General features: G+C 41.0%; 2 protein-coding genes across 9 annotated transcripts; one reads left to right on the top strand and one right to left on the bottom strand.

The window, feature by feature from the left end:
- Positions 1-1,500: 1,500 nt before the first annotated feature.
- Positions 1,501-14,020, bottom strand: ATP5PB (ATP synthase peripheral stalk-membrane subunit b). 2 transcript variants are annotated; one of them, XM_025367667.1, is made up of 8 exons: positions 13,911-14,020; positions 13,275-13,665; positions 12,982-13,018; positions 8,548-8,693; positions 6,664-6,827; positions 6,164-6,289; positions 3,595-3,774; positions 1,501-1,995 (listed from the first exon to the last, which is right to left on the bottom strand). In XM_025367667.1, the coding sequence occupies exons 2-8, from the start codon at positions 13,312-13,314 to the stop codon at positions 1,918-1,920; spliced, it is 771 nt and encodes a 256-aa protein (XP_025223452.1). In that variant the 5' UTR covers positions 13,315-13,665; positions 13,911-14,020; the 3' UTR covers positions 1,501-1,917. The 2 variants fall into 2 exon arrangements, with proteins under 2 accessions (XP_025223452.1, XP_025223444.1); XM_025367659.1 differs by lacking the exon at positions 13,911-14,020 and having other exon boundaries at positions 13,275-13,739.
- WDR77 (WD repeat domain 77) lies at positions 13,457-22,495 on the top strand. Of its 7 annotated transcripts, none has more exons than XM_025367615.1 (11): positions 13,457-13,805; positions 14,057-14,242; positions 15,165-15,306; positions 15,597-15,646; positions 18,631-18,701; positions 18,830-18,884; positions 19,354-19,425; positions 19,987-20,095; positions 20,657-20,725; positions 21,357-21,535; positions 21,983-22,495. In XM_025367615.1, the coding sequence occupies exons 1-10, from the start codon at positions 13,691-13,693 to the stop codon at positions 21,514-21,516; spliced, it is 1,029 nt and encodes a 342-aa protein (XP_025223400.1). In that variant the 5' UTR covers positions 13,457-13,690; the 3' UTR covers positions 21,517-21,535; positions 21,983-22,495. The 7 variants fall into 7 exon arrangements, with proteins under 7 accessions (XP_025223400.1, XP_025223383.1, XP_025223391.1 ...); XM_025367598.1 differs by adding an exon at positions 21,243-21,245 and having other exon boundaries at positions 21,357-22,478; XM_025367606.1 differs by having other exon boundaries at positions 21,357-22,482.
- Positions 22,496-24,198: the final 1,703 nt, after the last annotated feature.

Here is a 24,198-nt window from a genome sequence, read left to right as displayed (position 1 = left end):
GAGTGCTCTGTGCTCAAGTTTGTATCATCACATATTCTTACTATCTTCCTAGTAGATATTTAACTCCGAGGTGAGGACTTTTATCTCTGTATGATCACTGCCTTATGTTGCTTAGCACAAACTAGGTGTTTTAAAACTTTTTGTTTAATCAATTTGAAATAACTGTTGATCCAATCAAATTATCTTTAAGTAACAAAGATATCAATCTGATTTCAGTATTAGATTAGTACATTAGCTATCAATATTGGCTCAAATGATTATTACATAAAATCTTAGGAAGTCAATGAAAATATCAATTACCCATGATAAATATTTTCAAATATTTCCTATTATGTAATTTCTCCATTTGAATACAAATAAATCCTTGTACAAGTATGGGAGAATCGAATGCAGATAAACCTATGAAGGGAAGAATTTTCTAATTTATCTACTAGATTTTTCTTCAATTAAAAAAGAAATTGTAAAATACACATAAAATTTACCATCTTAATCATTTTTAAGTGTACCATTTAAGAACAGTATTAAATACATCCTTAATGTGCCACCATCACCACTATCCAGCACCATAACTCATCTTGTAAAACTGCGTGATGTCCTCAAGGTTCATTCATGCTGCAGCCAGTGTCAGAATTTTCTTCCTTGAAGTGCAGTAATACTCCATTGCATGGATATGCCACATCTTGCTTATCCATTCATCTACTGATGGACACTTGGGCGGCTTCCATGTTTTAGCTATTGTGAATAACGCTGCTATCACCATGGTGTACAAGTATCTCTTCAAGACCCCGCTTTTAATTTTTTTGAGTATATATGTAGATGTGAGATTGCTGGGTCATGGTACTTCCATTTTAATTTTATGAGGAATCACCACACTTTTCCATAGTGGCTACATGTACCATTTCATATTTCTACAAACAGTGCACAAGCGTTCCAACTTCTCCATATCCTTGCCAACACTTGTTATTTTCTATGTTCCTGTTAGGTGTCTGCTGGATTTTTTTTTTTTTTTTTCTAGATGGAGTCTCGCTCTGTTGTCCAGGCTGGAGTGCAGTGGTGTGATCTCGGCTCACTACAACCTTTGCCTCCTGGGTTCAAACAATTCTTCTGCCTCAGCCTCCTGAGTAGCTGGGATTACAGGCGCCTGCCACCATGCCTGGCTAACCTTTTGTATTTTTAGTAGAGATAGGGTTTCACTGTGTTGGCCAGGCTGGTTTCAAACTCCTGACCTCAAGTGATCCACCTGTCTCGACCTCCCAAAGTGCAGGGATTACAGGTGTGAGCCACTGCACCTGGCCTGCTGGATTCTGAAGAGTGATTTTATGACACAGTGAGTCCATAATATTTTCTACAGGCATACTACTAAAATAGTAATGTCAACTATATGAATTAATATATATAATATTCCATTTAGTTATTTTAAGAGTACTAGAATAGCTTTACACATCTCATAACCTATCAGTCAGAAATAGTTCATCACTGAATGATCTCATAAACAAGACAGTAGTTCAACAACATCTTTAATTTTTACCCCGATGACAAAAGCTGAGTATTTCAGAGAATTATAAAACTTGAAAAACCTTGTTTCATTCAATTGTCACTTTATTGCAAGATGGTAGAATTAATTGCAAATTTAAACTATAATCTGGTAATCTTTAGTCAGGCCGCAAGTTTTTATAAAGACAAACTGCTTATTCAGAAGTGATGATGGAACAACTCAAAGGCAGAGTAAGAAGGATGAGAAACATTTGACTGGCCGATAGAGATTTTGTTCTCTTACTATATGAAACAAACTTTTCATTTTTAGGAAGGGTAAACTATAACTTCAGTAGACATCAATACAGAAAGATTTCATCAAATAGACTAGTTTCCATTTAGTCTGTCAACTGTTTCTAGCTGTCTCAATTGGGATAGATTCATTTACATAACCGGCTGTGCTTGAGCCTTCTTTGCCAGCAGCTTTAGGTCCGCAATGCACTTGGCAACTGTCTCCTTTTCCTGTGATAAGGAAAGAGAAATCTGGTTAGACCTTTCCAAAACATAGAAAAGTATAGAGTATAAACATGATTATTCTAAAAGACACCTCCTACCAGACCAGAACCTCAAGATTATTGGCTTAACATTATACGGCTTCTAGACAGGTTTAGAAGTAAAACTAATTAACACAGAGGAGATACAATTTATTTTAAGCAAATCCAGCGGGTTAGTTAAAACTCCCTGGCTCACAGCTTTTATGAGTGAAACCTGTGTAGAATCTGAGACCAGATATTCCTGTAACCATCTGCCACTGATGTTGGCTTGTACAACTAACAGCTGCTTGAAAAAGACCAACTCAACAAATATTAGTAATATACAAATGTTAAGAATGAAAATAATTTTTAGTCTCTTTTCTAGACTTCTTTTGTATTTTCTAAGTTTCTTAAGCATGTATATTACATTTATGTAAAAGACAGTTTACTAGAAAAAGAAAAAAACTTTTGATAGGACCCTGTTTTTCTTTTTTTTTTTGAGACGGAGTCTGACTCTGTCACCCAGGCTGGAGTGCAGTGGCCGGATCTCAGCTCACTGCAAGCTCCGCCTCCCAGGTTTACGCCATTCTCCTGCCTCAGCCTCCCAAGTAGCTGGGACTACAGGCACCCACCATCTCGCCGGCTAGTTTTTTTTTTTTTTGTATTTTTTAGTAGAGACGGGGTTTCACCGTGTTAGCCAGGATGGTCTCGATCTCCTGACCTTGTGATCCGCCCGTCTCGGCCTCCCAAAGTGCTGGGATTACAGGCTTGAGCCACCGTGCCCGGCCTAGACCCTGTTTTTCTAATCCTACATACGTTATGCTGAAAATGACCAGAAATACTTAAATGTTATAAACCCGAGAAAGAAAAAAATCAAGTCATATTAAAGCAAAAATATAAATGAAAAAAAAAATCGATTCAGTTTAAGCAAACAGAAAACATTTCCGTTCAAAACAGACAAATTATGCAGGTGAAAAGAAGAAATGGAATGTCATGGAATTAGAAAATGGAAGGGGCTTAGAAATAGCCTTGTTCAGTCTTTTATTTATTTTATTTTTTGAGGCAAGGTCTTGCTCTGTCACCCAGGCTGGAGTGCAATAGTGCGATCAGAGCTCACTACAGCCTATGCTTCCTGGGCTCAAGAGATCCTCTCACCTCAGCCTCCTCAGTAGCCCTAAGTACAGGCGTTTGTCATCGCACCCAAGCTACTTTTTAAATATTTTGCAGAGACACGATCTCGCTATGTTGCCCAGGTTGGTCTCGAACTCCTGGTCTCAAGTGATCCTCCTGCCTCGCCCTTCCAAAATTTTGGGATTACAGGCATGAGCCACCATGCCCAGCCCAGTCTGTTTTATAGAGAAATTAAATATATCAGTTAATGCTACCCAAATTTGAGGAAAGAGAAAAGCCAGCCTGACAGATAGGCAGCATCTTCCTGCTTATCACTATCCAGAAAAACAAACCGGGGTTACACTGCTACTTCTAGGCTAAAGACTCCTTGCCAGCTATTCCTACCTTAACGAAACATCAGCAGATACTTGTTAAGAGATACCAGTACAATGTCAGAACCTATAAAAATGTTGTGTACCTGCTCTGCGGAGATGCTTTGCACCACGTGCTTTTCCACCCAATTTATCATGTGCTCTTGTTCCTTTCGACGTGTCATGTTCTGCACAGCTATATGATAGTCCAGGCGATTTTTTACTTCCTTATATACTCTATATAGTCGTTCCCGGTAAGTAACCTCCAAAGCCATAGCAATGTTATTCTGGGGCAAAATGAAGAAATGATAAACATTGTATACTTGAAGGAATACTTCTACTCTGAAGATTCTGCCAGTGAGAATGCCCCACTTCTTTTGTATTTTATGTGGAATTCTTTTATTTAATAAATATATACCTAGAAATTATAACAGCATACGGCAAAAACATACTTAAAAGTGTATGCTGTAAGAAATAAGTCTCCTTCAGTCCCCCCATAGGCCACTAACTTCCTGTATTTCTTGTATTCCCTCCCAGAAATATTTAATAAAAATATAGGTATACACATCAAAATACAGGCATATACACATCACGTTTATTAATTATGACAGAAAAACCTACCTCAATTTTAAGCTACATTGGATTCCACTATACTGGTACTCCATAATTAATTTTTTGGTTCTACAAATAATGGTGCATACATTGTATATTTGTCTTTGTGTTTATGTCATAATACTTGCTGGATCAAATAATAGTTAACATTTGTAGAGTACTGACTACACTCTAAACACTTTTGTGTTTGGATTCAATTAAACCTTACAATGAAACCATGGCATAGTTATTATAATTATATCCATTTTGCAGTGAGGAAACTGAGGCAGAAGTTAGGAAACTTGACCAAGGTTACAGAGCTAATAAACTATGAAGCCAAGATCAGCATACAGGCAATAAGGCTACAAGGTCAAGCTCTTATATATTTCTACTTAGCTAACCCATAGGCATCACAAACCAATGCACACCAAACTGAAGGCTATTGGCAACAAGGCAATCAGAGTGATCCTTCAATGACTTTCTCTCATTCAGAGTCCAAGTCAAAGTTCGTATAGGAGCCTAAGGTCTTTATGTATCATAGTCCCAGGCCACCCTCTATCTCCTTTTATTCTCCCCCCACCAATTCTACTTCAGCTGTATGAACCTTCTTACTTTTCCTTGACTATATCAAGCAAACTTCCAGGTTTAGGGCATTTGCAATTGTTCTTCCCTCAGCCTGGCACTTATTTCCCCAAAAACCCACATACTTTGCACTATTAGTTCTTTCACGTCTCTGCTCAAATATCATATTAGAGACATTTCCTGAATGCCCTTATAAAAATAGTAACTCCTTCTTCCTGCAATTTTGTAGAAAGGGTCTATGCCCAGGCTGGTCTCAAACTCCTGGGCTCAAGTGATCCCCCCGCCTTGGCCTCCCAAAGTGCTGGGATTATAGGCATGAGCCAATGCACCTGGCCTGCAATCTTTTTAATACTAGTTTATTTTCTATCTAGCATTTACTACCTGTTGACATTTGCATCTGTTCAATTATTTATTTTCTGTGCTTCTCCCAAAGACTGGCTAGAAAATAAGACTCCATCAAGGCAGAAGCTGTTTGTTCTCCACTATATTTTCAGCACTCTGCCTTGGTCAGAGTATCTACATAGGAAGAATTCAATAAATAGCCATCAAGTAAATATAAATAAATAAAAACCTAAGTTACTATCATTTCACTCTTAGGAAAAAGCTACATTTTCCAGTATGGTTTTTTAAAAAAGCCAAAATATATGTATGCATGCATTCACATATGTGTATATACTACACAAGAAGCAGGAAGCATTCTCCCTTTGTAACCTAAATATACACGGAATTAACATTTTTCTGGGATTTTTCAAATATCCATGTGCTTACGAGTCCTTAGGGATCTTGTTAAAAAGAATACAGATTCTTGGATAGCCCTTAAGAAAGGTTCTGATTCCACAAGTCTTGGAAAGAGGCAAAAAAAATTAACACCAAAGATAACTCTAATGCATGTGGTACCAAGACCACATTGGCCAAGATCCTAAACATTTCAGATGCTTACTATCTTAGCCAGTATTGAGAAATATTGGCCAAGATCCTAACTATTTCAGATGCTTACTCTAACTCCAGTCTTGACTTCCTGGGTGCAAGCAGTCCTCCTGCCTCACCCTCCTCAAGTCCTAGGATTACAGATGTGAGCCACTGTGCCCAGCCTGCTTTGTGGATTTAGAATATGCAGTATCAGATTTCCTTACAGCAAAGATGTTAAGATGTTCTTGTAGCAAGTGTGTATGAAATACACAGGATGTATTTTACCTATAGTCTTCCTTATACAGTGCATGTCATTTTTAAATCAGCTTTAACTTAATGACTATTTCTTTTTGTGTGGATCCGAAATGTTTTTTTAATAGCTTCTACGGTTTCTAATTTTATAATAATTTGAACTATTTTTCCACTTGACAGTTCTTAAATGTTTGAATAGCCGTGAATGCCAACTGCTACATAAATGTTCTCTTTTCTAAATAAAATATGTTCAATCTATTTAATCATTCTTCATAAAAAATTCTGAATTTAAAAAAATGCACACAAGTAACTTCATTCTTTCTAGAAACTTCTGAAACCTACCCTTTGCACATCAAAAAGGTAATGGCGCTTCTGAGTCAGTGCCTGCTGTGACTTCTCCATATCAATTGCATTCTGGAATTGCTGGATGGAAGCCTGCTTCGCCTCTTCTAGTTGGGCAAGTTTTTGCTACAATTGTGATAGCAACAACAAAGATCAGTGAAAACACAAAGGGTAAAAAAAGGAGATTCATTTCATGTTTCTTCAAAGTTGCATCTCTCATTTGTAAAAACACCCACAAAGAAAATAGAAAGAAATGCACAAATCCTTAAAAATAATTTCCCATAATAACTATACAATACCTTTTGAATGATTGTAGAAAAGCTGAAGGGTTTAGTAGATATAAAAAAATTATCTCAAATTAGTAACTAACATTAACACTTATTTGAAGCATTAGATTCATTTCTATGTGTTGCTCCCCTAACAATCATATCAAAAATATCACTAGATGACCTTCATGTTTCTGCTAGTCTAAAATAGGAAATAAGGTTTATGGTTCTTACCTCATTGATTTTATCAGCATATGCTGCAACAGAGGGACCATATTTTTTAATTCCATAGACCATTATCCCTATTAATGACATGGCAGTGAAGGTCTCTCCGGTAATCACATATATTTCTTTGGATAAAGCATACAAGATAAGCCCAGTTCCGAGCACATAGGGTCCTACAAGAAGAAGAGTTATTTTATGAATGGATATGCTATGCCTAAAAGAGGGAAGATAGAAAGGCACTTCTATATTTGATTAGCAGAAAGCAAAGTAATGACTTAATTAGATTCAAAGACAAAACACTGGATTGGGAAGCAGTATGGTAGAGCTGAAAGAACAAAGATATGGACTCAGGGAAATCTGTATACTGACTCTGCAATTTTAAAGAAACTGAGCAATGTAAATAATCTCTGAATTTAGTTCCTTATTTGTAAAATGGGGACAATACCTTCTTCAGTCTGATAAATTTGAGAAATAATGTTAAGCACAATACCCAGCACAGTAAATTAAACTATTCTACAAAGATGCCAGATAACTTTCTGAAGTAACTTGTCCAGCAAAATATACTATTTATTGAATGGGAACACTAGACAGGTTAAAATTTACACAAGAAACAAGCAAAAACAACTACAAAGTGGTATGTATATAAAAGAATGAATAAATATTAGGATTCCCAACTCCTGTAGCACCTAATTACAACGCTTCAAATATGGTTTTTTCTTTAACCAGGCCATGTATTCTGAAAGGATGCAAACCATGATTTACATTCCTTCAGTCTTTCCTCCATGCTTCACAGGATGTAAGAGAGGCCCACAGCAGGCTTTTAGGAAAGCATTTTACAGTATTTCTGAGAATCATAGGATGGCAGGATGTATCATGACAATAACAGGGTTACAAACTCAAATACATTTTACCCGGTTTCCCATACAAAGTTCCAACAGTTTTTTTTTAATTGTCTTTAATATACAAATTTTAAATATGAATTTGCAAGAAACATCTATCATATGTAACATTTTTATCACCCATTGAAGTCTGAGGAGACTAATGTTTCTAGCAATTTCAGTTAGGAAAATGCTACTTTAGGTGAGTCTAGGGCTAAAAACAGAGTCTTTGGCTTCCAATCTTCCACAGTCATAGCAATACTTGGGTATGGGCCAAGAAAGGCAGTACATGTAGTAGAGAGAATCATAAACTTAATCAGGGGACTCCTGCTTTACCTGGCTTCATTTTTATTCATACCCTTTTCATTATCTAACAGTATATTATACAGTTACTCATTTCTTTATTGTCATCCTACAACAGAATGTATGTTCCATGACAGCAGGCACTTAACACTGTTTAACACCATATGCCTTCAACAGTGCCTGGCATAGAGCAGGCATCAAAAAATTTGATCTACTAACAGAGATAATTCTGCAAAATTAAGTTTAAAATCCCAAATACATTTATACCAAAAACAAGTTGGAGCAATCAAATCAACTGTTACAATTTCCTTTTGAAAACAGCTGACTTGCGGCTGCAGGCGGGTGGCTCAAGCCTGTAATCCCAGCACTTTGGGAGGCCAAGGTGGGTTGATCCCACGAGCCCAGGAGTTGGAGACCAGCTTGGGCTACATGGTGAAACCTTGTCTCTACAAAAAAATTAAAAAATGAGCCAGATGCATGCCTATAGTCAAACCTACTTGGGAGGCTGAGGTGGGAGGATGACCTGAGCCTGGGGAGGTGGAGGCTGCAGTGAGCTGTGATTGTGCCACTGCACTCCATCCTGGATGATAGAGTAATACCTTGTCTCAAACAACCAACCAACCAACCAAACAACCAAACAAGAAAACCCACCTAATTTGATTTTAGTGATGCCATCAAACCAAATTATCAAAGACCAGGCAAAAATGCTCACCTGTTACACCAGTTTTAGGATAAAGAAACTGGAAGAATTCCTCAGGGATCAGTCCATAACGAACTTTTCCTCCATATTCAGGAATAGGTGGTACAGGGGCAAGGTGTGGCTGCCCTGTATGGAAGGTCCTTGTTGCCTGCAATACTCTACAGGTAATTATTGTACAAATGTAAAGCCTATTTCTTTAAGGAGAATACAATGTATGAATAATTAGCAGAAACAATAAATGGGGTTGAGGATTGAGGCAGTTTTCTAACTCTCATAATGGAAAGAGAATGGACTGGGAATAGGAAGGTTAGGGTCCAGTAATCAGCTGTGACAAAAGCAAAGAATTAATTACAGACACTTAACCTTCTACCCAATACTGGAATCCTTTCTATAAGCCTTGCAGATCATCTGTCTAGCACTGTGTATGTCTATTATTAGCACTGAAATATGTAAGAATGTGGATGTGGCAGCCAGATAGACTCCTTGAGTTCAAATCCTAGACCTGCCCCTTGACTTTGAGTAAAGAATTTAAAGCTTTTATAATCTCAGATTTCTCTCAGTAAAATGGAAATAAAAGGTAATACCTTATATGGTTGTTGACAGGATTAACTGAGTTAATATGTGTAAAGTGCATAGAATGATGTCTGGCACATGGAAAAGTGCTATGTAAGTGGCTAGCTATTATATGCCTGGTATGTTGGCTCCTCAACCTTTTTGAATACTCTCTTTGATGGGAGTGCTAATCACTATATGTAACAGACTTTTTCAGTACTGGGTAGCTCTAATTATATTCATCTTTGAATTGAGATGCTGCATACATTCTTGGAACCTCAATCCATTCTTAGTTCTAATTTTGCTATGTAAGATAACACACATGTACCAGGGTGAAACATCTGTTCCCTCACAATCCTGATTGCCCATAAAGACTTCTCTGGTTTTGTCTTTTTTTTAAATGAGGTATAACAGAACTGTATATAATACTCTAAGCATAGTCTGGTCAATTCATTCATTCTACAAATACTTATTGAGAACTTGCTATTGCCAGTACTGAGCTTGAACAATTGAACTATTATCAACAGTGGATTTGGAAACTATTCTTGTATTAAAGCAGCTTAAGACTACACTTAACAGTTACAGCATACTGATGTCTCCTTAGGCTTCTGATGAAATAAAATTTAGTCCCTTTATGTCTGCTGTCAAGTTTAGTCTCCTTCAAGTTTTCAGTATATTTTTGTCCCACTTCCCACCTCCCATTCCTCTACTCTGTCAACCTCTATCTCCTTGTAATGTAAGAATTTACATTATTTCATTTATTTTGGTACAATGCTTATCTTTTGAATATTATTTCTGCCTCCAAATATATTAGCTACCCCACCAGGTTTTGAAATCTGAGAATCACGCTTGAGATTCCTTCATTTACATCAAGGTTTCTCAACTCAGCACTACTGATGTTTGGACTGGATACTACTTTGTTGTAAGGGGTTGTTCTGTGCATTGTAGAACATCTGGCAGTATCTTTGTGGCCTTTACACAACAAATACCAGTAGCCTCCTTCCTCCCCGACCCACCCAATGGTAACACTGAAAAATATCTCCAGACATTGCTAAATGTCACCTGCAGGCAAAGCACCCCCCCAGACTAAGAACCACTGATTTAAATCATAGTACTAAAGGGTATGCTTAAGCTGATAAGTCTCCCTAACTAGCTATCTTAGTTCAAGCCCTTATCACCTCTTGCTTAGTTTAACAATCTAAAACCTGATCTCTCTGCTTATTTTATTTTTTTTTTGAGACAGAATCTCGCTCTATCACCCAGGCTGGAGCACAGTGGCATGATCTCTGCTCAATGCAACCTCCACTTCCCAGGCTCAAGCGATTCTTGTGCCTCAGTCTCCCGAGTAGCTGAGATTACAGGCGTGTGCCACCACGCCCAGCTAATCTTTTTATTTTTAGGACAGATGGGGTTTTGCCATGTTGGCCAAGCTGGTCTCAAACTACTGGCCTCAAGTGATCTGCCGTCTCGGCCTCCCAAAGTGCTGAAATTACAGCTGTGAGACACTATACCTGGCCTCTGCTTCTTATTAAATACCCCAACTTAAACCTAGCCCTCTCACATTACTGCCAATGTTTCTAAAATGAAAATTTGACTTGAAAACTCAACAGGCTCTCTCCTGCCTACTGAAAACTACTTAATATAACATATATAATCTAGTACCTGTCATTTTTTTTTTTTTTGAGACAAGGTCTCACTCTGTCACCCAGGCTGGAGTACAGTGGTGCCATCACTGCTCACTCGCAGCCTCCACCTCCTGGGCTGAAGCCATCCTCCCACCTCAACCTTCCCAATAGCTGGGAGTACAGGCGTACACCACAATGCCCAGCTAATTTTTAGAATTTAAAAAAAATTTTGTTGTTTTGTTTTTGTCTCACTATGTTGCCCAGGCTAGTCTCGAACTCCTGGGCTCCAGTGATCCTCCTGCCTTGGCCTCAAGATTATAGGCATGAGCCACCACTGTGCCTGGTCCTGTCAAATTTTATAACCTCATCTTCCTTCATGCTCTTACTCTCCTGGAATTACTTAACAGCTCTCAAAAACAAATGAAGAAACACCACAAAAAAACTGCCCAATGCTGCTCCTTCTGTCTTGTATGCCCTTCATACCATGACTTCATAGCAATGACAACCAAGACCAATCAGCCTCCAGATGTGTAAAGCCCTCCCCCATTTTGGGCTAACATTCATTCTTTTAATCAATAAAACATTTACTGACTTTCTACTAATGCTAGGTACCAGTAACATGGCAATGAACAAAGCTCCAGCCTTTGACATTCTAGTGGGGGTATGGGAAGGGTGAGTGTGTATCTCCAGACAAAATTTCAGGCAGCTCTAAGTGCTATGAAGAAAACCTGAGCAAGGTAAGGGGATAGGGAGCAACAGAATGGGGAATTTTTTTTGGTAGGGAGCCAGATGACATTTGACCCAATGATCTGAGGAAAAGAGAGAAGAGCAAGTAGAAAGATATTGAGGCACGAATGCGCTTGGTAGTTTTCAGAGGAACACCAAGGCCAGTATGGTTGAAGAATGAGCTAAAAAGAGAACAGAAGGAGATAGTGTCAAGAGATAGGATGGGATCAATTCATGTTGGACCTTCTGGGTTATGCTAAGTTTGGATTTTATTCAAGTGGGATGGGGAGCTCTGGAAGGCTTTGGTGGGAGATTTACATAATCCTCCTGGCTATTATGAGAATGGGCTGTAATGGGACAAGAATAGAGATGCAAGACTAATGAAGAGACTACTAAAATACCTAGGTGAAAGTTTGCGGTGGTTCATACTTTAGTGGTAGTGGAAGCAGCAGTCAAGAGTCCAAATTTCTAGAGGAAGAGCCTTGCTGAGGTACTGGACATGAAGTGTGAAAGAAAACCAAGGATATTCCTTGTATCTTGTAAATATAAGTTATTTATTACCTGGTATTACAATTATTTGTTTACAAGTCTGTATGGGGTCCTTTTTCTTCTAAGTTGGAAGCAGTCAATTATAGCCTCACTTCATTGCACACGAGATTTAATTACAGACAAGACCACTTTTTCAAGTCCAGTTTTTTCAATTTGATAGTTAACATAATTTGCAAGCTTTAGAACTAAATTTGGAAGTAAAAAGAAATCTCTAGGAAAATGGACATGTCTTATGAAACAATTTTAACGCAAACAGCTGCTAAATTTACTAAACACACACCATGTACCAAGAACTGTTTTTGAATTTCACAGAAATTGTCTCTTAATTCTCAAAAGCCACAATGCACTACCATGCGCCATTTTGTAGATGAGGAAATTGAGGTCACACAGCTAGTAAGTGGAGGGGCCAGGGACCCTGCACTGGCTTTGGAGCCCTCACTCTAAACCAATACTCTAAAGGTGCCTCCCATTTCTAGACTGTGAGCTCCATGAGGGCAGGTAATTTGCCATACTCATTCTTGTATCCTTGGTTATGTGTTTAGGCAACATAAATATTTACTGAATCAATGAATGATTTCTCTGATTGTTATTATATGGCAGCAAAAACTAGGTATCTGGGAAACAGACTATAAGCTTCACTGTTTTATTGAACAAAATTTGTTCTTGGGTATGTAATCTACTCTGATTCAGGCTGTGGAAGCTACATGTCATAAGGTCCCAAGGGAAGGTCACAAAGGAGAGGGGCGGGCATAGAAGACAGCAAAACCAATTTCTAGTTTAGTTAGAATACGTTACTTATCCTGTTAAAGTCTTGGTCATTAGTTCATATGACAGTGTTCCTGGCAGTTACAGGAACAAGTGTTTGAAAGAGGGTTTAAGTGTCCCAAAATTATCGGAAAGAGATTTCTGGCCTAAAGCTAAGGGGGTGGGGGCAGGAATCGAGAAATAAAAGATAGTAAAAACAGAGACGAAAGGGACCATTATCCTCACTTACCCTGGACCTAGGAAGGCTGCATTCTTCAGAGACGGGGCTGCAGACAGACAAGGCGAAGGTCAGCAAAGTCAAATGAACTCTGGTTTGTCCCTTCCTCATCCCCGCCAAGCTAGATTACTAAGGCTATGTACCCCTCTTTCCTGTCCCTTAAGTCCCCACGCTCCTCTCCGAGCGGCGCTGATCACTCGCCGCTCAGGCCCGTGTCCCTGCGCCCTTCTCCCCTCCTTGTGACCCCTAGATTCGCTTCTTTCCAATCACTCTGATAGCCCAAGAGCAGCGTCTACACCCCTCACCCGCTGTGGCGGCGGCGGAAAGTACCACCCGGGACAGCATGGTCAGCGAAGGTTCCGGTAACAATCTTAGAGTCCCTGTGACCCCGACAGGAGAATCTGTCAGGGCAGGAGCAAGATGGCCGCTCTCAAGTCTCGCGAGATGAAAATTTTGTAGTCTTCCTTCAACTTTCCTCGGGAGATTTTTTTTTTAAAAAAATTATCGCGAGACGAGGCAAGTAACGCTGAGAACCTATCGCAGGAAGGCGACAGCCGGAAAGCAGGATGGAGCCACAGAAGCAATTCTCGCGAGAAGTAGACTTGCCGTAGCCTCGGGAGAGGGGCGGAGGCTCAGAGGCACACCACGTGGGGTTTGCTATCGGAGCTGAGTCTCCGGCCGGCGTCCAATTTGAGTCTAGGTTGGAGTTGGAACCGTGGAGATGCGGAAGGAAACCCCGCCCCCCCTAGTGCCCCCGGCGGCCCGGGAGTGGAATCTTCCCCCTAATGCGCCCGCCTGCATGGAACGACAGTTGGAGGCTGCGCGGTACCGGTCCGGTGAGCCGAGATCCCGGGCCTGGGAGCTCCCTTACCCCGGCCCAGGGCGCCCCTCCCCAGAGACTGACCCTCCCAGCCCATCCCCGCCCTGCATGTTATCCTGACCCGTGGGTCGCGCCGCCGAGCTGTCCCCAGCCCTGCCGCGCGTTCCTGAGCTCAGATCCAGACCCGGCCCGAAAGCTGTTCTGTGCGGTCTTCATGGAGGCGAGCCCTTCCACCCTTCACGCGCTGACAGCTTGTACCCCCCGTAGATGGGGCGCTTCTCCTCGGGGCCTCCAGCCTGAGTGGCCGCTGCTGGGCCGGCTCCCTCTGGCTTTTTAAGGACCCTTGTGCCGCCCCCAACGAAGGCTTCTGCTCCGCTGGAGTCCAAACGGAGGCTGGAGTGGCTGACCTCACTTGGGTTGGAGAGAGAGGTATTCTGGTGGCCTCTGATTCAGGTGAGTCACTTTCCCCTCATCCACCCCTCACCCCCACCCCCATCCCCGGGTGGAGTGGTAGAATGGAGGCTTGGGGTACGGGTAGGGCTGAGCTCAATATCTAATGTCCTATGTTCAGTGCTTGGAGGAGCCTGAGAGTGTTGGCCCTGAATGCAAACTCTTGTGTAGGTGGGAAATATATTTTCTAAAATTCTAAATTGTCTGTTGAGATTTCCTAGAAAAATCCGTAACAAAATTAAGCAACGGATTGGAACCATTTTTCTTCTGTGTAACCTGCTGCTTAACCCCCGCAGCCCAGACCAAGCATAGTCTTGATTTTAAGATGACACTGAAGCCAGTCTGTGCTACATGTCTCTTTCCATTTCTTACCGCTTTCTTGTCTTCCTTCTGCTTTCTTTGTGTTGACTGTAGGCTCAGCGATGCAGGCTTTGGCATTTTTTTTTTAAATCAGAATTTGGAAGTTGGCTGGCATTGCATGGAAGTTTAAAAGATCCACTTATAGATTTAACCTCTCTGACAATTGAGCTTGAACAGTACATAATCAAGAAAACTTTTGGCGGATTCTCTATACTGAGTCAGTCACTGTGCAAAACGTTCAATTATTTAACATATTTTTAAAGATTCTGCAAGACATTTATTCAACTAGTTCAGCAAATACTTATTAGTATCCAAATAATTGGGAAGTGTTAACATCACTGGCTTTCTCCACCTCCTTGTCTGGGCTGTCATTGGGAAAACAGTAACACAGAATAAAGTCAAAGGCTCAGAAATTAGCTAAACTCTTCAGTGATGTGGACTTTGCTTTTATAGGAATAACTAACTTACTTTGTTAATTTAGTGACAGTGGCTCTTTGAATCCTAGAAGTGAATTACTGCCTTGGTATAATTCAAGCTCATGTTTTCCTTACCCTACCCCCAACAGGTGCTGTTGAATTGTGGGAACTAGATGAGAATGAAACACTTATTGTCAGCAAGTTCTGCAAGTATGAGCATGATGACATTGTGTCTACAGTCTGTGTCCTGAGCTCTGGCACACAAGCTGTCAGTGGTAGCAAAGACTTCTGGTGGGTCCCTGTTCTCATTGCTTCTGTCTCTGAGCCTCCTTTGGGCGCCTTTCCTATGCTGTTAACCTTATTAGGTAACATTTTGGGCTTATTCTAAGAATTCAGTGACTAACTTTAGCATGTCTATAAGGTTTCCTTAGGGATTTTGCAGTCCATTGTAGGTAGACCATAGCAGCAGTCCAGGAGGCAAAGACTTGGGGAACGTTGATTACAGGAAGTTCATGTTTGAACACGTTTTTATGTTGCTAGTGTAGGTCAAGATTAAATGTCTGTTTTCTTTTGCCTCTTAGCATCAAGGTTTGGGACCTTGCTCAGCAGGTGGTACTGAATTCATACCGAGGTGAGTATTCTTTCATTTTTAGCCCTGGTCTTAGCTATTGTGTTTTTGGACTTTCTGAAGTTTGCTTTGATGTTAGGAACAGCAATTCCATGTTCTGATAGTTTTCTTATAAAACAGTAGTCAGGCTCCAGTATCTACCCCTTGTCCTTTTCTCAATTTCCTTGTTTCTTTTTTCTTTCTTTTTTATTTTTTTAAATTCGACTAGTCAAGTACAGTAGTGAAAAGAGGGGAAGAATATGACAAGGAGTTTGGTCTGTAACTGACTGTGAACAATCAATTGAGATAACTCGCTACCTTCAGACCAGCCAGTTTCCCTGTTTCTATTGATGGCCTCACCACCTTGGCAACACAGGGCTCAAACTGTCGGTCCTTTTCCACCCCTTCTGTTTCCCCACCATCAGTTGGCCACTAAGTTCTTTTTAGTCTTTTCCACTGGTCAGTCACCTTCCTATCCATTTCTATGCCCGTATTCGCTTTCAGGCTTTACCTTACACAGGTAGTAGCACTCATGTCTCCACTAGCAATCTAGCTCTTTTGGTCTTTTATTAGTTTCTTGTGGCCAGTGGATTAAAATCCCATTTTCTTGTAATGGCATTGAAACCCTTTTACTGCATTTCCTCTCTTCAAGCTTATTAGATCCTTGACATTCTCAAGGGATAAATCTTGAGACTTTCAAATCTTGACTTTTGAGTATTTACCTTCATAAAATGTCTGTTTTCTTTTGAGAACCATTGCTTTTTTAATGCCCCTCTTTCTGCTCACTTTCATTAACAGCACTAGTGGTTGACTTTATCTTGGGAGCCATTCTTTGTGAAGATAATGTCTAGAGCCTTAATGTGTGCATGTTCCAAGATTTAGATGCTGGGTGATTGATCACTGTAGTTCTCTCAATGGCTAAGTGCCTTCCCTGCCATTTCTAACTTCAAAGTACATGATTAACTTATAGACCAGAGAAATCACAGACTCATATCCAAGGTCCAGTATCCTGGACCTTCAGGGTCACTTGCAAATAGTTTTACAATAATGTTGAATGCCCAGCTGTGCGCAGTGGCTCACGCCTGAAATCCCAGCACTTTGGGAGGCTGAGGTAGGCAGATCATATGAAGCCTAGGAGTTAGAGACTAGTCTGGCCAACATGCCGAAACCCCATCTTTACTAAAAAGTACAAAAATTAGCCAGGCATAGTGGTGCACATCTGTAATCCCAGCTACTTGGGAGGCTGAAGCCCGAGAATCGCTTGAACCCAGGAGTCGGAGGTTGCAGTGAATTGAGATCACGTCACTGCACTCCAGCCTGGGCAACAGAGTGAAGCTGTTTCAGGAGAAAAAAAAAAGTCAATGCCCTATGTCTATTATATTTGCCTTTTATTGCTTAGACATATGTGCTTTCCTAGTTAATGCTAACTCTTTTTCAGCATTTCTGCCATGCAGCCTTTCTGTTATTCTCTGTGTTTGTGTCTTATTCCCCCTGCTGAATTCCAAATCCTTTATTATTTTTTAATTTTTTGTAGAGACAGAGTCTTGCTATGTTGCCCAGGCTGGTCTCAAATTCCTGGGCTCAAGGGATCTCCCGCTTTGGCCTCCCAAAGTGCTGAGAGATTACAGGCATGAGCCATTGCATCCTGCCCCAAAACCTTTGAGGGTAGAGGAACCATGTATTCTTCATCTTTTCTTTACCACCATGGTGCTTGTCCCAGAGCTTTGCTTTTTTCAAGTGAGCAATAAATTCCTTTTCTTACTTCTTATTCTGTTGACTTTCTATGAATTCTAGGGCTAGGAAAGAACTATGGAAGCTGGTTTACTTCCATCCTTCTGCCTCAGGGAAGGGCCACATTCAGACTACCTGGGAAAGTCTGGTAAAATGACTGTAGAAAAGGTTTCCACAGCTTCCAATTAACATGTAGCAGTGACTTTAAAGTTTTTTACATGTAGACCTCCTAAAACAATTTTGAAAATCTGTGCCCCCTCATACATTTTAAAATTGATACCTAAAGAAATTTTTTAAGTAGTTGCAGAGAAGGTAATTTCTGGCATATAATTTATTATATACTTATTTCAAGCGTATATTTGTCCAAATTTTAGATTTGCAGGTTAATCCTATTTAGTTTGTCCAAATGTCTACCAAATAGCCTAACTGGCAAAAGCCAATCTGCATTGTAAAGCCAGTGGACCAAGTTAGACTAAATTTTCTGTCAGAAAAAGTCTGACTTTGTTTTTAAATTCAGATAAAGTTGTTGAATATGTCCTTATCACAACGATCTGTCATATTTTTTAGTTCTCGTTATTAGACAGAAACAGAGTGAAGTTACAGAACCATACTTGTGTTTGTGGTGTGACTGAAACAAGATCAGTGCCCCCTTCATTGAATTTTACCTAGATGCTCTTTCTTTTTGCTCTTCAGTTCTTAGGGAAAAGCCGCTTTTGTGCCTTAGTTTAGAACCCTTATGTTTTTATACCCCTGAGCATTGTACCATGGAAAGATCTGGGATGAATGACAGGTATGTGTTCTTTCTTTAAAGTGGGAGAAGGGTGATTGTGAAAATAGAGGCAGTTCAATTTTAAGAAAGAGAACATTAGAGAAATTGGCTCTCTTAATACTATTAGCGCCCAGAACTCCCTCGGAAGTTTTTGTATACTACTTGGAGGTATGTGTGCTCCAGTATGAAGACTGCTATTCTAGAATTATTTAGACCTCACGTCTAAGATGCCTTAACTGGAAATTCCTTTGTTATTCTAAGTAAGCTCCTAATTTCTCATTCATTGTTTTTACTAATACATTTTTTTTTACAAGGCTTTTTAGGTTTTATAAGTGTATAAACTTCTCCTCTTAGCTTTTGTCTAATCCATAATCTCCCACAAAATTTGTTAAATTGCATCATGAGACCAGCCCTCCCTCCCTCCTGCACCTTGATTATTCCTGGGCTGGCCCTCTTGTAATGCTTCAGCTTGTTTTCTATCATGTTTCTCTTTCTCTCTCCTTTATAGCTCATGCTGCACAGGTCACTTGTGTTGCTGCCTCTCCTCACAAGGACTCTGTGTTTCTTTCATGCAGCGAGGTAAGAGATAGCTCCTTCTTCCCTAAACACATTCCAGCCCTCCATAGGCCAAAGTCTCTAGTGTGGAGACTTTCTGGCCTGCAGCGCTTTGGACTGTGAGATCCTTTTTCTGTTCCGCCTTCCTCTAGGACAACAGAATTTTACTCTGGGATACCCGCTGTCCCAAGCCAGCATCACAGATTGGTGAGTCTGAGATTCATTGGTGGAGAGTAGTACTTGGAACCCTGATAGAAGAGAATTTCTTTGGCCAGTGTCAAAGCATAGCTGCCAGATGCCCAGTGTAGTTACTGTGACATGAGTGACATAATCTTCTTTTCCACTGAGACTCTGCTAACCCCATTCTTGCAATGCATACCAAGAGGAAGGGCCAGTTCCTGGGCGGCTGATTTACTTTATTACACGGGAGGACAAAGGGGCCAGAATTGTTATCTTCATGATTTGTGCCTGAAACTTGCCTGTGGCTCATGTCCAGAAAGGGCAGGAAGCTGGTGGATAAATGGTTATGAGGCTCAAGGATGAGGACACTGCTGCCTCAGCAGCGTTTGGGAAATCAAATAAAGGTGCTCCCAGGATTTAGAGTGATGTCATTTGAGAAACCGCTTCTTCTGGACTCTTTTGAGTTTTTGTCCAGACCCTCTTCTCTCCTTTGCAGGCTGCAGTGCGCCTGGCTACCTTCCTACCTCACTGGCTTGGCATCCTCAGCAAAGTGAAGTCTTTGTCTTTGGTAAGGCAGCATGTCAGACTTCATATTGACTCTGGGAAAGGGGAGGAGGAAAGAGAAAGTGCTGACTCCACAATGCACAAGGCCCTTGCTGCTCAGTCTTAGCCCTCATGGACACTAGATGAATTATGAATTGAGGGTGGGGAGGTGGGGTGATGCCAAGGTAGTTTTAGTGTAGCTTTGGAGAACATGATTATTTTCCCAGTGGATTTGATTTTTGATTGATGGATCTAGCTCCTGTATTCTGGGCATGGCTATAAGTCAGTGAGCCACAAAGCAAGTGGATTGCTATACAGCGAATTCTTTTCTACTGTGGGTAGGTGTAGAGCTATTGTGGTCATGAGGCTGTGTGTATGGTGGTTAAATATGTGGTTAAAATAATAACTGCTTCATTCATTAACTTAATTTTCACAATCATCCAGTGACTTATTATTCCTGCTTTGCAAAAGAGAAAACTGATGCTCAGAATGGTTAACTTTTCCAAGCTTAAGGAACTAGGATTCAAATCTTTGGCACCAAAGTCCATGCTCTTAATTACCATGACATGTCCCTTCTCTTCTACAGGTGATGAGAATGGGACAGTCTCCCTTGTGGATACCAAGAGTACAAACTGTGTCCTGAGCTCAGCTGTACATTCCCAGTGTGTCACTGGGCTGGTGTTCTCCCCACACAGGTACTGTTCTTTGTCATCAGGGGCCTGATGGGTATAAATGGGAACAGTGAGGGTGTGTGTGTATGTTTTCAAAGCATTAGCTCATTAAGTCGTTCCTTAAAGCAGACAGTGTTCTAGCTGAGGTTTTGGAACATCGAAGATCTCTTAAGTGGGAAGTGGAATCCTTTGGGAATCAAAGGATTTTTCAGATTATACGGTTTCTGTCTGAAATGGCTAAAATGTGGTCTCATTCCTGCCCAACACGCAAAATGGTTCATATTGTGGGCTTCTAGGACTGTGAGATTGGAAAAGCCTGTGTTTCTGGGTTATTGCTGAAGCTATAGAGAGGGACCAGATGGGGTGGTTAGTTACCAGGATGGTTGTCAACCCTAACTTTGCTTCATTTCCTTCATCTTTACTTGAAACTTTTAGTGTCGACTTATAGTAGTCAGACCTTAGCCAAACGTGGGAATCAGGCTGCCTTTTCTGGATCACTTTACAGTAGCGGTGGCGCCAGCTCAGTTAAGGTTTTGTCTTGGGAGCCAGGCTTTGCCTTTCACAACCCTCTCCTCCCTCTGATAGTGTTCCCTTCCTGGCCTCTCTCAGTGAAGACTGCTCACTTGCTGTGCTGGACTCAAGCCTTTCTGAGGTGTAAGTGTGAAGTGGAATCCTTTGGGAATCAGGGAAGGGGAGCAGTGGGTGGGTGAGTCATTTTCCTCTTCGGAAAAGTGTATTGTGCTTTTGGAGAACAGATTCTCCATCTGTATCGGAAGGGACTTGGTAATGGAAGCAGGCTGGCTGTTGACCCTCTCCGTTGCTGGGGCACATTCACAACCCCAAGGACAAAGCTGTGTCCTTGGTAGAGCGGGGTGGTAGGTGGAATTTTTAAGTCTAGCACTCCAGCCCTCTCCCACAAGGGGGCGACAGTGTATCCTTTCACATAGAGAACTGCATATGAAATGCAGTCTGCTACAGGGTAAAAGGCAGCACTTGGAAGACCTGAATTGTACTTCCCTCCTTGCCATGATTTGCTGCCTGTTACTGCCCCACATCACTGTCTTGTTCTATCCAGCATTTCTTCATCTATGAAAATAGAGGACTGGATTGGATGATTGATGGCATCCACTGTGGATAGCTACACTGCTATCCTGGCGACGAGGCCATACAGTTGGTGAAATGTGTGTAACACACCCAAAAAATATGCCCCAGATGTGTTGGGTTCTCTTTTTTCTCCAGGTCTGCTTTTCTTGTCTCCACTATGCCCTGACTTTTTTTCTTCTAGGTTTAGAAGCCGAGCCCACAGAGACTTTGTGAGAGATGCGACTTGGTCCCCGCTCAATCACTCCCTGCTTACCACAGTGGGCTGGGACCATCAGGTCGTCCACCACATCGTGCCCACAGAACCTCTCCCAGCCCCTGGACCTGCGAGTGTTACTGAGTAGATTGGATTTAAGACACAAAGCAAGTCCCCCATGAGCGTCCACTTCTTTGCCCTACCCTCTCAGCTTGTGAGACAACACAGGAGCCTTCTGTAGTATGTTGATATGCTAGATCTGTGCCATTAATAGGCATCGTCCCTCAGCCTGAGGGAGGCTGGATTCTGGGTTCCTGTAGTCACAGGGAGGAAAAGCTTTCTTAAAAATGGACATGTATGTGCGTGTGACTGTGTGTGTAGATTTATAGTTTTTGGTAGTGGCAGGAATAAAACAATCCATCCTACATATTCCCTAAGCACTGCCTCTCCCCACCCCCCAAAACAAGTTGACGAAAGGGTTTTATTCTTCCCATGTAGCTGTCTATGAGGAATTGGCTGTGTCTGGGTGGGTTATGGGATGTGGGCATCCCTGGGTTCTTGGAAGCAGCTCTTATGCTACTTATAGAGATGGGATTGATTTTATTTTTTTAAAGTGCTTAATTCACCATTACGAGCAATGCTTCCAGTCACAAAAATGCAGCCCAGCTCACTTTGAGGAAGAAGCAGGACTTGGTACGGATTTACACAACTCTTTGCCTTTAAACCGAATCAGAAATCCATTTTCTGGCTGAATAAAAAGTTTGGCTTGCCTTTATAATGCCCACTCCCTTCCCCCCGGCTCCCCAGTGATGGGGCATATATGAGAGAGGAGTGTTTTTCTATCATAGATGCCATAGGGGAAAGTTTGGGGATGAAGGAGAGCTTAAAGGCGTTTCAGTTAAGTTAGAAAACTGACACAGACTGTTGAGAAATCTTTGCTACTTTTCCCACCCCGAACAGCCTGGGTCCTGACATCTTCTGCCCTGGGCCTCCTTCTCTTGATGTGGAAAGTCTGAATGCAGTATTTATAGATTTCTAAGGTTTTAACATCCAGTATCAGGAAGAATATCAGAAATACTGGTTGGTGAAATAAAGAGTTTAGGCATTGTTGGCCTGTCTTTTTTGAAGCGTGTGTGTCATGTGTAGTTAGATATATTTCACTTATGTGAGTCATCATGGTGTCAGTCTTGTAGTCCATTATTTTTCCTGTGCTTCCCCAGCTTCCCAAAGAAGCTAGTTAGAACTTCAGATAAACATTAATTCTTGGGTTGGTGGAGTGGGTATTGCCAGTTAGAAGTCATGGATCAGTTACTGATTATATTGAAACTAAATATAATCAATTATGTGCTTTTGAGCTTTGCAGGTTCAATTTAGGTAAAAATCACATTATGAAACTGGGAAAGTCTGAAGGAATGTGGGCAAATACTTCTCAGTAAAGCTTCCTTGCTTCACCCTTGACATGACTGATTACCCTTGAGTAAAACATGGGAATTTATAGTCATGTGATGATCTGGGGTTGATGAAGAGTAGGAATAAAGTCTTCCATCGTTTTTATAATGTGGGAGGAAATAGAATGGGTAGGTACAATCATTTAAGTTCTGCCTCTCAAAGAGAAAACTTTAATTTTGTGGACACTTAGAAAAAGTAAGGGGTGGGGGAGCTTGAGGTCAGTAGGAATTTGCATAGCCCTTTTCTTCATGGACTTAAGAATGTTGGAGAAAAAACTCAGAGAGATAAGAAAGGAAATGTGTGTATGTGTTAAGGTGGTTACAATAAAGAAGGAAAACATAGGTTTTTTTTTTTTTCCTTTTTTTGAGATGGAGTTTCACTCTTGCTGCCCAGGCTAGAGTGCAGTGGCATGATCTTGGCTCACTGCAACCTTCACTTTCTGGGTTCAAGCGATTCTCCTGTCTCAGCCTCATGAGTAGCTGGGATTACAGACGCCCACCACCATGCCCAGCTAACTTTTGTATTTTTAGTAGAGACGGGTTTCACCATGTTAGCCAGGCTGGTCTCAAACTGCTGACCTCAGGTGATCTGCCTGCCTTTGCCTCCAAAGTGCTGGGATTACAGGCATGAGCCACCGTGCCTGACCAGAAAGCATGGTTTTTGAAGGACCATGTTTTATTGTAAAAAAATGTTTTAGTTCAGGTAGATCTGTACTGATGAGAGTAATTCACATCTATCAGTGACCATCACCAAGATATTTATAAACCTTATCAAATACAGTAGGAAGAACAAGTAGCACAATTTTGGGTGAATGTATATGTTGCAGTGAGCAAAGAAGATAGTTTAAAATAAAAGATGACCACAGAATAATTAGAAATGGTGCTATCACATGTGGGGTGATTTGCTAGGTCCTTCACTTGAGAATAGTTCTAGTAGAATGAGTACAGAGCTGATGACAGGTAGAAATGAGATCAATCTATTGTTTAAAAATATACAAATATTTTGCATTTAATTTCATTGGTTAAAATGTCTAAACACTAGAGTAAACCCATTTCTCTATCTACATCCTTACTCTGAAGTCCACTAATCAAACCTACTCTTCCACGGCTGTTCTCTGGTCCACCAAGGGCTGTGAGACTCACCCCTTGCATGGTGCTCAGAACCACAAGGAATACTGAAGAAGGCTTGCCTACGATTTCAGGTGGCATCAGACATTGGGCTAATTTCCAGGGTATCTCTCCTGCCCAACAGGACAGTTGGAGTCTGGTTCTTTAATAAATAGCTATATGGACATTACTTAATGGTTCACAATCACATTACAGCAGCAAAAACACCCAAGCTCGATAACTGCTCTGGGCCTCCAGCCATGTTTCCTCCAGAT

Source organism: Theropithecus gelada, chromosome 1 (genome assembly GCF_003255815.1).
Source record: "Theropithecus gelada isolate Dixy chromosome 1, Tgel_1.0, whole genome shotgun sequence".
Lineage (NCBI taxonomy): Eukaryota > Metazoa > Chordata > Mammalia > Primates > Cercopithecidae > Theropithecus > Theropithecus gelada.
The sequence above is the reverse complement of the archived record's forward strand: the minus strand, read 5'-3'. Positions and strand labels throughout refer to the sequence as shown.